The following is a 14074-nucleotide window of genomic DNA, read 5'->3' as shown; positions in this document are numbered from 1 at the left end:
GACCTGCCTCCTCCTGGATATCCTCCACACTCTGCTGCCTCCCCCTCTTTCGGTCTCCCTAAACCAGTTCCTCCTGCTGACTTCCTTATTTCAGAGGCCCACACCTCATTCTCCAGTTCCCCTTCTTTAGAACCTACTCCAGGCCTCTTTCCTTCCTTCTGCTGTTCCCTTTTAACTGATGGGCCTGGCCAGTGCCTCTGACCTCACTTATCTCTGTGGTTTCTTTCTCTCCCTCTGTATCTCTTTTCCTTTCCCATAATCTCCACCTTGAAACAGACTCCACTATTCCTGGTCCAGTTTCCTTGGCCTCTGCTGAATGCTACTCCCAGGCCCTTCTTCCTCCATATTCTTAAAGTCAGGCATTCAAGGATAAAAGCTTTCCACTCTACAAAATAGTTTCTCTCTAACCATGCTTGCAACAGGTGGTGGTTTTACCTCTGAAAATACCACCTCCATTACAGTGACTTTAAAAACAGTATTTAATAAATATTTATTTGAATCTAGCAAACCAAAAATTAAAAAATAAAATACTAAAAATTGTTTTAAATCCAATAAGCCAGCAGGGTGTAGTGTTGCACACCTGTTATCCTAGCAACTTGGGAGGCTGAGGCAAGAGAATTACCAAGTTTGATGCCAGCCTGGACAACACAGGTCTCAAAATAAAATTTTAAAACACTGGGGAGGGCCAGGGATATAACTCAGCAGCATAGCACCTGCCTGACAAATGCACTGTCCTGAGTTTGAATCCAGTACCAAAAACAAAACAAAACAAAAGCACTGGCATAGCTGGCACAGTGGCAGAGACTTGCCAAGCACTCAGGAAGCCTGGAGTTTAATCTCCAGTATGGCAAAAATAAACTTAGCAGACAGATACCCACTTGTGGTTCCAAAGTTTCCTCCTTATTCAGTCCAACTTTCTCATCCTACCAGGTCCCATCTGCCTGTTTTCTGGGCATTCATATGCCAAGCACTTTGGCAAGAACTGGGCACTCAGCTGATGGTGATACCCATGGCTCCTCTCCAGGAACTCATGGTTGGAGCTAAAGAGAAATCATAGAGTCACATTAAAGAGTTCAAATGATAGTCCATGCCAAGGGAGCCATGCAGATCGCTATGCTAAGACAGTCTCACTCCATGCCACTCTGGAACCACTAGCTGAGCAGCTGGTTCCATGCAGAGCTCAGATCAGCTGTAGAGTCTTGGGAATGTTGTTTACCCTCCCTGCTACTCAGGTTCCTCATCTATACAGTAAGTGAACTACCTCAAAGGATATTCGTGAGGCCTAAAGGAGTCACATGTGTGAGATGTTTATGGAGGTACTTGACAGAGTCTGTGTACACTGATGGTAAAGATCATCACTTTTATCATTTGTTAAAGGAAGTTAAAGACAGAAGATACCTTTGCAGACTCCTGTGGGATTTCAGGTAACTTCTGGGATTATAACCCAGAGTTCTCTCCCCAAAAGCTCCACCCAAACTCTCCCAACTCAGACCTCATTCTGCTCCCTCCTCTGAGCACTTCTCAGATATGCATATGGAACAACTGGGGGGAAGAGGGAAGACAGACGCTGCAGCTTTCACCAAGTCCTGTGTCCTGTTGACCTTCAGACCCATTTGACTCACCCAACAAATATTTGGTGAGGACCCACTAGGTGCCAGCCTGTGCAAGGAAGATGCTGCTGAGGGTGATTTCCTGATCATAAGGACTCATGCATTACAGCCCAACAAGTTTGTTAACTGGCAAACACTAGGAAGGAACAGAACACGAGCTGTGTGCCAGGGATGGCTGGGTGCTGTAAGAAAGGCTTTTCAAAATGTTCAACATCCCTGGCCATTCCGAGATGCAAATTAAAAAAACACTGAGATTCCATCTCACTCCAAAAGGATGGCTATTATCAAGAAACCAGCCAGGTATGGTGGTGCACAACTGTAATCCCAGCATTTGGGAGGCTGAGACAAGAGGATCACTGCAAATTCAAGGCTCACCTGGTTTACATAATAAGTTCAAGGCCAAATAGACTACATAGTGAGATCCTGTCTCAAAAATTAAAAAAAAAGAAAAAAAAACAATAACAAATGTTGACAAGGCTGTGGAGGAAAAAGGAACCATTCTGTGCTGTTGGTAGGAGTGTAAACTGGTGCAACTACTGTGGAAGTCAGTGTGGGGATTCCTCAAAAACCAAAAACTAGAGGTTCCATTCAACCCAGTCATTCCCCTCTTTATATATCTTTCCAAAAGAATTACAAACATCACTTCATGGTAATATGTACACACCCATGTTTATAGCAGCATAGTTTGTAATAGCTCAATCTCAGGAATAGCCCACAAATGCCCATCAACCAGTGAACAGGTAAAAATGATGTGGGTTTTTTATATAATGGAATACTGTTCTGCCAAAAAGAAGGACAAGTTTGAGACATTTCTAGGTAAATGGATGCTCCTTGAGACCATACAGTTAAGTGGAACACACAAATGTTTAAAAACCACATTGTTTCCTTGGTGTGAGAAATCAAAACCGCAAATAAGGGCCAAAATATATAACAGATATTGGAAAACGTTCAAATGAGAAGGGGAACACGGAAGTGGGAGACAGAAAGAGGCAAGAAAAAATAATTGTAGGAAAATGGAACAACGCTTTTGTAAATAAGGAGCAAAAGAGGGGTTGAAGGGAGAAGAGGATGGGGAAAAAAAAGAGGAAGCACGAAATATGTGCATGTACAAATTCCCTACGATGAACGTTATCATTATGTATAGCTAAAATGTATCAGTAAAATTTTTAAAATGCAAAAAAAAAAATGAAAATACAGCACAAGTTAAAGAACAATTTTTAGATACTAAAAAAGAAGACAAGGAAGACGAGGAGGAGGAAAAAAGAGAAAAAGGACTTTTCATAAGAAGTGATATTTGTGCTGCGACCTGAAAACCAGTATCACACTTTGAGGAAGGAAAGGTAATCTGCTGCTCTTTTCCCACGGCTCCTGTCATGGAACCCCAAAGTCCTACATGGTACATGAAGAATTTCCAGGCCCTCTGTGAGGGCCAGACGTGAGGCTGTGGACCCTGTCTGTGCCACTGCCACAGTCCTTCACTGAACAGGTGAGCAGCGCCCAAGGAGGACCCCAAAAACTCCGGTAAACAGGTCCTCACAAAACGGGATCTAAAGTTGGTCCCTGAAGTCCCACAGCCAGCTTTCTCCACGCAGCAGCCCACTGTGGAGCTGCCTACGAGGCAGCCATAAAGCTCTGAGCAGCAAGCAGTGTCCCAAGAATGGAGTTGGACGGCCATGGAACAGCATTTGGATGTGCCCGAGTTCCTGCTCCTGTCTTGTAAGATGAGAGTTCTTCCCCGGCCCACCACCTTCGAATTAGGCCGCATGGACCCTTGACAGGTGGATGGGGAGTGACAGGACGGGAAAAGAGGGCTGGAGAAAAGAAGGGGACAGAAGAACCTGCTGCCTGCAAATGGGCCAGCCCTAGATGCCCTCACCAGTCCCAGGGTCTCACACGCTCCTGGCGTCCCTATGGCACCCACCCCACGGGCACAGAAATCGGGGTTGCCAGACAGCGCAAAGCCCCAGCCCTCCTGGCACAGATCTCCGCCGTCGACCCGCACACCTCGCCCGCGGGATTCCCGGGTCTGCCCAGGCTCGGCCTCCAGGGCCACCGGCGACACCCCGAGGGCCGCCCCTCCCTCTGCGCCTCAGCTTTCTCCGGGGAGGTCGATGCAGGGGCTCCGGCGGGCCCTGAGGACCGGACCCGGCACTTGCGGGCGCGCGCAGCGGAGAGAGCTGGCGCCGGGAGCGGCAGCCTGGGCCCCGCCGAGCTCCGAGCGCAGGTCGCCGGGCTGGGCCGGGCCGGACCGGGGCGGACCGGACCGGACCGGGGCGGACCGGACCGGGGCTCCCTCGCCGCCCTGCCTGGCCTGAGGCGGGGCGGCCCCGCAGACTCACCCAGAAGTTGCCCTTGAACAGCGAGCCCGTCATGCCGGCGCAGGTCTGCGGCCGCAGAGGGAGCCGGAGTGCAGCGGACGGCACAGGGAGGCCGGACAGTCTCGGCCCGCGGCCAGGCGCGACTTCGGAGCTGCAAGGTCTCGCTGGGCAGCCGCCCCGGGTCCTAAGCCACGCCCGACTGCGCGGGCGTGGCCCACGCGCTGCGCTTCCCCGCGCGCCGGGAGGGGGCTGGAGGGTAAGGCGTCGCGGCCCGGGGTCGCAAAGCGCCACAGCGCCAGGCGACCTTCAGCACTTTAACCTGAAATTCCCCTCCTTCAGGGAGCCTTTGAGGATTGAAAAACCGGTCCTGTCTCCTTACCCAGCTCTGCTCAGGTACCTGCCCGCATGGCACCCTCAACCGAATGAATCCCTGAGCAGAAATCCAGGTCTGTGGGGTGGTGGAAGGAGCCCTGGCGCCATACAGATCGCAAAGGGTGGTCGTGAGGATCCTGACAAGGCCAGGCACCGGTTGAGGTGTAGATAGCCAGAGGCGCTCATAGACAGATCAGCCCGTGCGCCAGGTTTAAGTCCAAAATGTCCTGGCACAATCATCACTGCTGTTTTCCCTGGACTCTAGAACTTTTAGTGGGGTGCTTACAGACTCACTGGGAGCTCAGCTCCTCTGACATCCGCTTCCCACCTCAGCACCCAAGACCCTTCAGCTGTCCCACCCAAGTAACGAAGGGTTCCTTTCTCTCCTACTCTTCCACCCTGATAACTGTCATCCCGGGGCAAGTCAGAGCCATCTCCACCTTGCAGGAATCCGAGGTCAAAATAGTGCCCCATGCTTCATGCCTAGATAAGCTAAATGACTTGGTCAAGACATAGTTCATTTAAAGGACAAGGAGACAAAGGTTAGAGGTCCGCCCTTCTTGGCAGGGCAAGAAGCCAGACAGCAGTCATTTGGGGGCAGATCCACCCTGGGCTCGGAGCAGGTGCTCAAAGAGTGGAGGATTAAGTCGAGAGTACCAAGATTGGCTCACAGAGACCAAAAACCCAGGCTAATAGACTCTAGCTAGAGCTAGCAGAGAACTGGCAATTGCTGGGGTGGCCAGAAGACCTCTAAAAGGTTCTGCCCCACTCCATCACTCCAAATCCTGTTGTGAAACTCCACTAAGAAAGTCATCAACAACTACAAAAATGGAGAGGTGATCTCCAGGCCCCAGTCTTTCCAGAGACACAGCTGTTCACTTGTGATGCACATGCTTGAAAGCAGGGGGGTGGGGTTGGGGGTTCAGCTCAGCGGCATAAGCGCCTGCCTTGCAAGCAGGCAGTCGTGAGTTCGATCCCTGGTATCGATAAAAACGAAAAAGAAAAAAAAAAAAAAAGCAGGGAGGTTAGAGGGGAACTCAGAGAATTCTGGAAGCACCACCAACAGGGGACAGCAGAAGCCAGGATGGACTTCAGAAGGATAGGTTAAACTGCAGAAAATAAATAAGCAAGGAGTTGGGGCTGGGAGGCATAGTTCAGCATGTAGAGCACATAGAAGGCCCTCAGTTTGAGTCTCAGTACAGAATGAAAAAAATTTTAAAAAGTGAGTATGCCACCATTCCTCAAAAACCAAATCTGAAATCCCAGCACTCTGGGAGGCTGAGGCAGGAGGATTGCAAGTTGCAGCCTAGCATGGGGAATAAAAAGGACTGGGAATGTAGCTCAGTGTGAAGACTCCTAGAATTAATCTCAAGTACTGGAAAAAGAAAAGAAAAAGAAAAAAAAAAAAAAACAGTGCAATAAAAGAAGCTAGAGTCCCAAAGATATTACCAAGATTTTTACTGGAAGTTTTAAGAATTTGGGGCAAATATTTTAGCTGTGAATCTTATTGAGTATGTCTTAATTTTGTATTTCATGCATATTATTCTTAAAGACATTCTCAGCAAGTTCTCATGATATACTGCCTGAATTGCCTCAGAGCCCAAAGATTCTTGAATTTTAACTCTCTTCTACCACCAAGTGGTAAAATTTTAAATTGTAAGTGGCCATGCCTACTGCCTGAAAATATAACCCAATTATTTATTAAACTCATCTCTGGGCCAGGTATTGGCTTAACAAGACAAGAAAGATGTATGCTATATCTAAGGATCTATAACCAATTTAGGATATGTTACCACAAAGTTAAATAATACCACCACAGAAAGTGTGTAATAATGAAATTAACTGCCCAGTACTTATAACCACTGTAAATATGTCGGCATAATGAATGACTAAGTTCTTTACATAAATTTTGGAGTTTCACTTTTTAATGCAACAGTATTTTAAAGGTATTTTTCAAAAGTTATTAAACATTTTTCCTGACAGAAAGGCGTTATCACTGGGTCTGGTAGCACATGCCTATAATCTCAGTACTCAGGAGGCTGAGGCCAAAGGATCGCAGTGAGTTTGAGGACAGCCTGGTTTATATAAGCAAGGTCAAGGCCAGCTAATCTACATAGTGAGACTCTGTCTCACAAATAAATAAATAGGTGTTATGAGTTTGCTTATTTTTGAAATAATCTTGCTATGTAGTGCAAGCTGACCCTGAACTCAGCAATCCTCTTGCTTCACCCTCCTGAATGCTGGGATTACAGGAGTGTTATCACATACCTGGTTACCTAACAGAAAGTTTAATAGCACATTGCTGGCCACTGCATAAGCAAATAGATCCTCTTGCACATAAAAATTGAAAGTATCAGCCATGTTTGCCAAATGTAAAATCTATATTTTGACCTAAAAATTCATTTCAAATAACATGCCTGTTATCATTTGTGTCTAAATATCCCCCCAAAGCATCATGCAGTCATAGGTGGGACTTTTCAGAAATGGGTGGATTTAGAGTGTGTGAGACTGCAATTAATTGTGTGATGCTGGGATCAAGGGTACATGATTACGAAATTAGTCCACTGACTGGTGTGGCATAGTTCCGGGAGTAGATACTAGGGAGGCCCTTCTTGGCCTAATGGCCCTAATGGCATGTATCCTGAATAGAACATGGTGGGCAGAAAAAGAGCTGCTTTGATCACTTGTCACTCACTGCTTGTAGCTTGCTGCTTGCTGACTTTTGCCTACCCTGCTTTGCCATGAACTGTTTCTCCTCTGCTATGCCATCCTGCCTTGGAGCTAGCTGACTATGGACTGACACCTCTATAAACTGTGAGCCAAAATAAACCTTTCTTCCTTCAAGTTTGGGTGTCAGGTATTTTGCCTCAGCAATAAGACACTACTAAGACTCTACTCTTCAAATGTAGTGTCACATGTACACAGTGAAAGATGTATATAGTTTCTCATAGTGCCATGGCTACTCTGGCAAAAGATTTGAAGCAAATATCCATGTATGAGAAACAAGCTCAATATATTATGTTATAGCTATGCAATGATTTAAAAAATGAGAGGACCAGTGATACAGCTTAGAGGCACTGTGCCTGCCTGGCAAGCATGAGGTCCTTCACTCAATTCCCAATACCGAAAATAGAAGAAGAAGAGGAGGAGGAAGAAGAACAAAAAGAAGGAAGAGGAGGAGGGGGGGAGAGGAGGAGGAGGAGGAGGTGGAGGAAGAGGGGGAGGAAGAAGAGGAGGAGGAGGAGGAGGAGGGGGAAGAGAGGGGAGGGGGAGAAGAAGAAGAAGAAGAAGAAGAAGAAGAAGAAGAAGAAGAAGAAGAAGAAGAAGAAGAAGAAAAAGCTCTTTCCATATTATGGTATGGAAAGTATGGAAAACTCACCAGATATGTTACTAAATTAAAAAAGAAAAAAAAGCAAGATACAGAATAAGTGGAAAGCAAAAAAAAAAAAAAAAGACATATTTTCAATGGTTTCCTCTGGAGACTGAGTGACATAGGAGGAAAGGAGACCTACTTTTCCATAATACCTTTAGGTCTTTGAATGTATACCCTGTGAGTTTATTAAAGGCAAAAATAAATCTAATGGGCCTGAGCCGGGCATGGTGGTTCACGCCTGTAATCCCAGCAATGGGAGGCTGAGAGAAGAGGATCATTTGTGAGTTCAAGACCAGCCTAGGCTACAAAATTAGTTCAAGGCCAGCCTGAACTGCATAGTGAGACCCTGTCTCAAAAAGAGAAAAAAAAAAATCTAATGGGCCGGGGATTTAGCTCAGTGCCTGGCAAGCACGAGGTCATGAGTTCAATCCTCAGTACTGCAAAAAAAAAAAAAAAATCTTTAATTTTTATATAATTTCTAATCAAATGGTCATACCAATACTTACTTAGCATTTCTCTAATTTTAGAAATGTTGTGATAAGTATCTTTTATATAAATATCTAAGCACCTGCCTGACAAACTTGAGGTTGTGAGTTTGATCCCCGGTACCAAAAAAAAAGTTTTTTTCTCACATCAAAGAATAGAAATTTTAAAAAAAAGAATAGAATTTTTTTCAAATGCTTTTATTTCAAGGAAAACAAAAAAGAAGAAACAATCTAAACATTTCAAAGTAGGTCAAGCAGGGTAACAAGGTATATATCTTGTGCATTCACATCCCCAAATCATTCACCCAGAGCACAAGACATCTGCTCTCAATCTGAATAATACCAGCACAAATCTTTCTCTTCAGTGAACTCTGAGAAATCAGCAGTATAACTATCTTAAGTAGTTTTTAATATACATATGTATATATACACACATAAACGTTATTTCTTTCAATTTCTCACACTAGTGAGACAATACAGTGTTTACACATGTGTGTCTCATTTATTTCATTTATGAGTGTGATCTGAAGTTGCATCTATTTACCTATAAAAGTCTCTAGTTGATCCTTTATGGCTGAGTAGTACTCCACTGTATAAAAATACCACATCTTTTTTTTTTGGGGGGGGGTGCTGAAACCTGGGAACGAACACGTTTTTTATCCATTCCTCAGTCAGTGGATATATAGGTTGTTTCAAGATCTAGCTATTACAAATTGTGCATCTATAAATATCTATAAATTGTGCACATATATCTCTGTGGTATGGTGTTTTTAATTTTGGGAGAGAGGTAACCAGAAAGGGAATAGCTGAGTTGAATGGGACCTGTAGCCTTTGTTTTTGAGTCTTAGTTTTTTGAGAAATCTCCACATTGATTTCCACAGTGGTTGCACCAGTCTGCATTCCCACCAACAGTGGAGAAGGGTTTATTTTCCCCCACAGCCCCTGCAGCATTTGTTATTGCTTGATTTTTCTTTTTCTTTTTTTTTTTTTTTTTTTTTTTTTTTGTCTTTTTGAGACAACGTCTCACTATGCTGTTCAGACTGGACTTGAAGTCACTTTATAGCCCAGGCTAGTTTCAAACTCACAATGATCCTCCTGTCTCAGCCTCCTGAGTGCTGGGATTACAGGTGGGTGCCATCATGCCTGGCAATTGCTTGATATCTTTCTGGGGTTTTTTTGTTTTTGTTTTTTGGTGCCAAGGGTTGAACTGATGATCTCGCATTTGCCAAGCACTTACACTGCTGAGATAAACTCTCAGCCTCAACTTCTTGATACTAGCCAAAGAACAGAAATATTTTTAAGATTCTTAAGGTATACTGTCACATTGTCTTCTGGAAAATTTTTTTCAAAAACATTGGGTCATATCATTCATAGTCCCTATTAATTTGATCATCGAAATGGTCTGATTATGGTTTGAGTCTTTGTGGTTAATCACTATTTGATAGTGTCTCAGTTTTTTTAGGTGATGCCCTTTTGGGGGACTTATCCACATCCTTTGCCTTTTATCTATAAAACCCTTGCTTCTTTTCTAATCAATTTGCTATCTTTGTTGCAAACATAACTTGCCCTGTAGCTCATGACTTAATATGCTGCCTAGCACATTATAAATATTCAGTAAATACTCAGTTAAATGAGCTTTCATTTAATTAGGTTTACACAGTGCTTATCTATTGATATCTTCTGTGACTATTTTCCCTACTCTTCTGTTGAAGTTTTTTCCCAAGCTATTCATACTGGGACAGTTCTGTAATCCCATTATATGGGAGAAGGATCAAGAGTCTGAGGCCTTTGAATGTCATTTTACATACTTTAATTTTGTAACCTGAATAGCTATTTCTAAGATGACAATATGTAACTTATCAACTGGTTATTTCTTACTGTTTATTTTTCTGTAATTCTGTATTATTTCTACCCTTTTTTATCTCCATGTATTTTTCTTTCTCTTTAAATAAAATTTTTTAAAAAGAAAAAAAAAAAAAAGAGTTTGAGGCCAGCCTGGACTACTTGAAATCCTGTCTCAAACAAGATTTTTTTAAAAAGTCATTCCCCATTCATTAGCTGACTTCAAAAAGTAGGAAATCATCCCACCACCCTGTACTAGTTGTCTGTTTATACAAAATAGGGTACTTCAAAATGTGGCAGCTTGAAACAATGAAAATTTATTATCTTGCATAGTTACTGAGGGTCAGGGATTTAAGATGTGTGATTTGGGCTCAGGCATCCCACGAGGTTGCAAGCAAACTGTTGGCAAGGTGTGGTCATATCCAAGCTCTGGTGGGGCTGGAGAATCCAGTTTCACATTTGTTCCTGTGGTCAGCGGCTAGTTTCTAGCTGGCAGTTTGCCTGAGGCTTACTTCATTGTTGTGAAGGTCCTGGTATAAAGCCAATCCCCATGTAGCAACCTGCTTTCTCCAGAGCAAGAGATCTGAGAGAGGGGCAGAGAAAGAGAGAGAGGAATGCACACAAAGCCACTTTTTTCCCCAGTGCTGGCATTTGAACCCAGGGCCTTGCACTCATTAGGTAGGTACTCCATCCCTAGCTATATATTCAGCCCTCCACATTATTTTAGTAACCTAATGTCAGAGCCCTATTTTGAGCCCAGGCAGCACTGACTAGGATGATTTCTGTCGCAAAACATGGGAGTTCCTACCCCTTCTAGACCTGACTCCATACTCCCATTTACTCCCCAACCCCTGGGTCTGAATGGCATTACCAACATAACGCAGATCCATTAGGTATGTGTCTCCTCCCTGCCATCAATGGTCACCCACATACAGTATTAGCATCTCTAACAGTTCTGGTTGGAGCAGGAACTGTACTGTTGACAGAAGACCCCAGAACTCTGAACCAGTCATATCACTTAAGGATTCTACCACCTCCACCATGAGGAGACTGTCCTGGTCAGTCTCAGCACTGGTGAGGATGGTTTCTGTTGCAAGACACAAAGACCAACATAAATCCACTTCAGTGAAAAAATGAATAATTACCTCACTTAAGTGCAAGGACCCTAGCTAATACTGGTTTCATGCACTGCTGGATCAAGGCTCAAACCACATTACTGAGACCTGTGTGTGGCTGTGTCCTTGGGTCCTATCTTTCCTGTGCTGGTTTCATTCTCAAGCTCCATGTGGTAGTTCCTGGCAGCCCTGTACCAGTTATCTAAAAGAAGACTGAGATCCTCTGTTCCTTAGCATTTAGACCTTAGCAAGCAATTAGCAGTTAGCATTTAGACGTTAGGCAGCATCCTCCCAAAGGTCATGTTCTTACCTCTCCAGGGCCAGCCATATAATGTACTTTTCAGTTTTGGCCAAAGACACATACTTCACTTCTAGAGCAGATGTAGTTCCCCCCAGTAACACACATGCAGAATATAGAAAAGAGGAACCCCGCTCCCTGAGGAAATGAAGCATCTTTTCACTGAAATAGGAGGGATGTTGTGTGGCAAAAATAGCAAATATCATTTGGCATGGTGGTGCATGCCTGTAATCCCAGCATGAGTGAGGCTGAGGAAGGAGGAACTCAAATTCAAACCCAGCCCAGGCAATTTAGGGATTTAACTTTTTTTTTTTTTTGTACTGTAGATCGAACTCAGGACCTTGCACTTACTAAGCAGGCTCTTGTGCCATTGAGCTAAATCCCTAACCTTAATTTAGGGATTTAGCAAGACCTCAAAAATAATAATGGAGTGCAGTGGTGCATGTTTGTAATCCCAGTACTTGGAAGGATAAGGTGACAGGGTCCGAGTTTGAGGTCAGCCTGGGATAGTGAGTTCAAGGCCAACTTGAACTAATAGTGAGAATTTGGTCCCCCACCCCCAAAAAGAAAGAAAGAAAATCAAATCACATTTACCAAATTTCCTTGATTTCCAAACTACAAAAAACCCTTGGGCTTAAGTTATATAGCTCAGTGGTAGTCTATGCTTAAGTGTTTCTGAAGTCCTGGGATCAGTCCCTAGTACTACCACCAAAAACAAAATAAAACTTCTAATAGATGTATTTTTTTCCTTTCTCTTCCTCTCACTCAATCCAACCACATACAGATTATTGGGTTATCTTTCCTGTTCTTTCATCCTCTTCATTTTTCATGACTGTCTTCTCCTCACAAGGGTGCCATGTTCTTCTTGCCCATCCAAATTAAATACATCACATCTGGAACCTGTGTCTGGCCTCAGAGCTTCCCAAGGCTGACCCTGCCCTACCTTTTGTTTCCTTCCCAATCATGTGGCCCCAGCCCCTTCACTCAATTCCCTGTCCTTGCCCCGCATTCTCCAAAGTTTGCAGGCCACCCCAGCTGCCCTTACTCCTGCTCACCTTCCCTCTACCCACCTTGTGCAGCTGCTCCTGCCTGCAAGGTATCACTTCTTGAATTTCTAGGATTTGGTATCATTATGACATAAACCAGCCCTGAATGATGTATAACTTATATTTTTGTGCTTTTCTCATCTAGTTTCTATTCCTCTTGGACATATTACATTCCTATGAAAATCACAAAGCTCCTCAAAATAAAAATGAGATGTTCTCATGTAATCCAACGTACTAGATGAGTGATGGTGAACCTTTCAGAGATGAGTACCCAAACCCCACTTATTTATCACAAAGTGCAATGCTGCAGTTAAACCTGAATATTGACGTTTTAGTTTAGGAAAAACAATCCATACATAATATCACTTGTCTTAAAAGTAAAACATGGATAGATTCGCCTCCCCGGGATAGACCATGAGAAGCCAGGGACTTCATAAACTGTCTCCTGTGGACAGCTGTACTATTTTTATTTCAGTTCCTATCATCTGACCCCTTCCTTTCAGAGCCAAAGCAAAGCTGGGGTAGTTAAGAGGCCAGGGAAAGGCAGGGACTTGGATGTGGCCAAGCAAAAGTCATGGTACAAAGCACCAGTGGTATAAGAGATGGGGTGTGACAAAACTGGCTAGAAAATGAGCAGTCATGTCAATCACAAGATTCCAAGGCAATGTCAGGACCCCAAATGTAGAACTTCTTCACAGGATCAAAGCCTGGACACCACAGGAAGCTCGCTATTGTGAATTTCTAGCCTTGCCCACATCGGGTTTCCCAGATACTGCATGTACTTTTGCCTTGAGCTTCTTTTTCTCTTGTTCTACCCAAGTTTGCTCTGCAGAGCTGTTATCTCTCACACCTATTCACCCCTCACTTTTCAAATAAACTTCTAGCACTGTTTTTATCTTTGTTTTAGGCAAGAAAGACTTAGGAACACTTTTTTCCCCCTGGTTCTGGGAATTGAACTCAGGACCTCACACTTACCAGGCAGCTATGCCCCTGGCCTTTTTTTTTTTTTTTTTTAAGTCTTTTTGAGACAGGTTCTTACTATGTAATTTGGGCTGTCCTTGAGCTCACTTTGTAGCCCAGGCTTGAACTTGCAACTATCCTCCTGTCTCAGCCTCCTGAGTGCTGGGATTGCAGGCATATGCCACCAGGCCGGGCTCTAGAATATTTTTGATTGGCGTACCATTTCTAAAGAAACCAGGAGATAACAGTAGGGGCAGGGGAAGCTGTCATCAGGTCTGCCAACCAGGTCAATGATGACATCAAAGAGCCTGGATTTTGTTACCTAAGTTAGAATGTGCATAGACTAAGGAATGAAGCAGAGGCTAAAGACAGCACAGGAATAAAATATGGTAGACAAACATTCAGGAGAACCCCAGTTGGAGGTTGTGGGGACAGTGGTGAGTATGGGTAAAGAATCAATTTGAACTATCATAAAAGTGAGATAAAGGACTCAAAGAATTTGTTATTGATCAGAGCAGCATAAAGATGGAAACAACTTCGACATTTGCTGTTATAGAAGAGAACCCACAGTATTTGGGGGCTTTTGCCCACCAAAAGCCATTAAGAGTGAAACACAGTCCAGGGATATAGCTCAGCAGCATAAGCAACTGCCTGA

General features: G+C 44.0%; 1 protein-coding gene across 1 annotated transcript in view; it reads right to left on the bottom strand.

Annotated features, from left to right (window-relative positions):
* Positions 1 to 4109, bottom strand: part of Pstpip2 (proline-serine-threonine phosphatase interacting protein 2) — an 89431-nt gene extending 85322 nt beyond the window's left edge. The window contains exon 1 of the mRNA XM_063231747.1: positions 3950 to 4109. Coding sequence (XP_063087817.1) covers positions 3950 to 3982 — 33 coding nt within the window. The 5' untranslated portion in view covers positions 3983 to 4109. The remainder of the gene's footprint in view (positions 1 to 3949) is intronic.
* Between the last annotated feature and the right edge of the window lie 9965 nt (positions 4110 to 14074).

The sequence above is a fragment of the Cavia porcellus genome, unplaced genomic scaffold, assembly GCF_034190915.1.
Source record: "Cavia porcellus strain 051 isolate PalLab524CR breed Dunkin Hartley unplaced genomic scaffold, mCavPor4.1 scaffold_20, whole genome shotgun sequence".
NCBI lineage: Eukaryota > Metazoa > Chordata > Mammalia > Rodentia > Caviidae > Cavia > Cavia porcellus.
The sequence above is the reverse complement of the archived record's forward strand: the minus strand, read 5'-3'. Positions and strand labels throughout refer to the sequence as shown.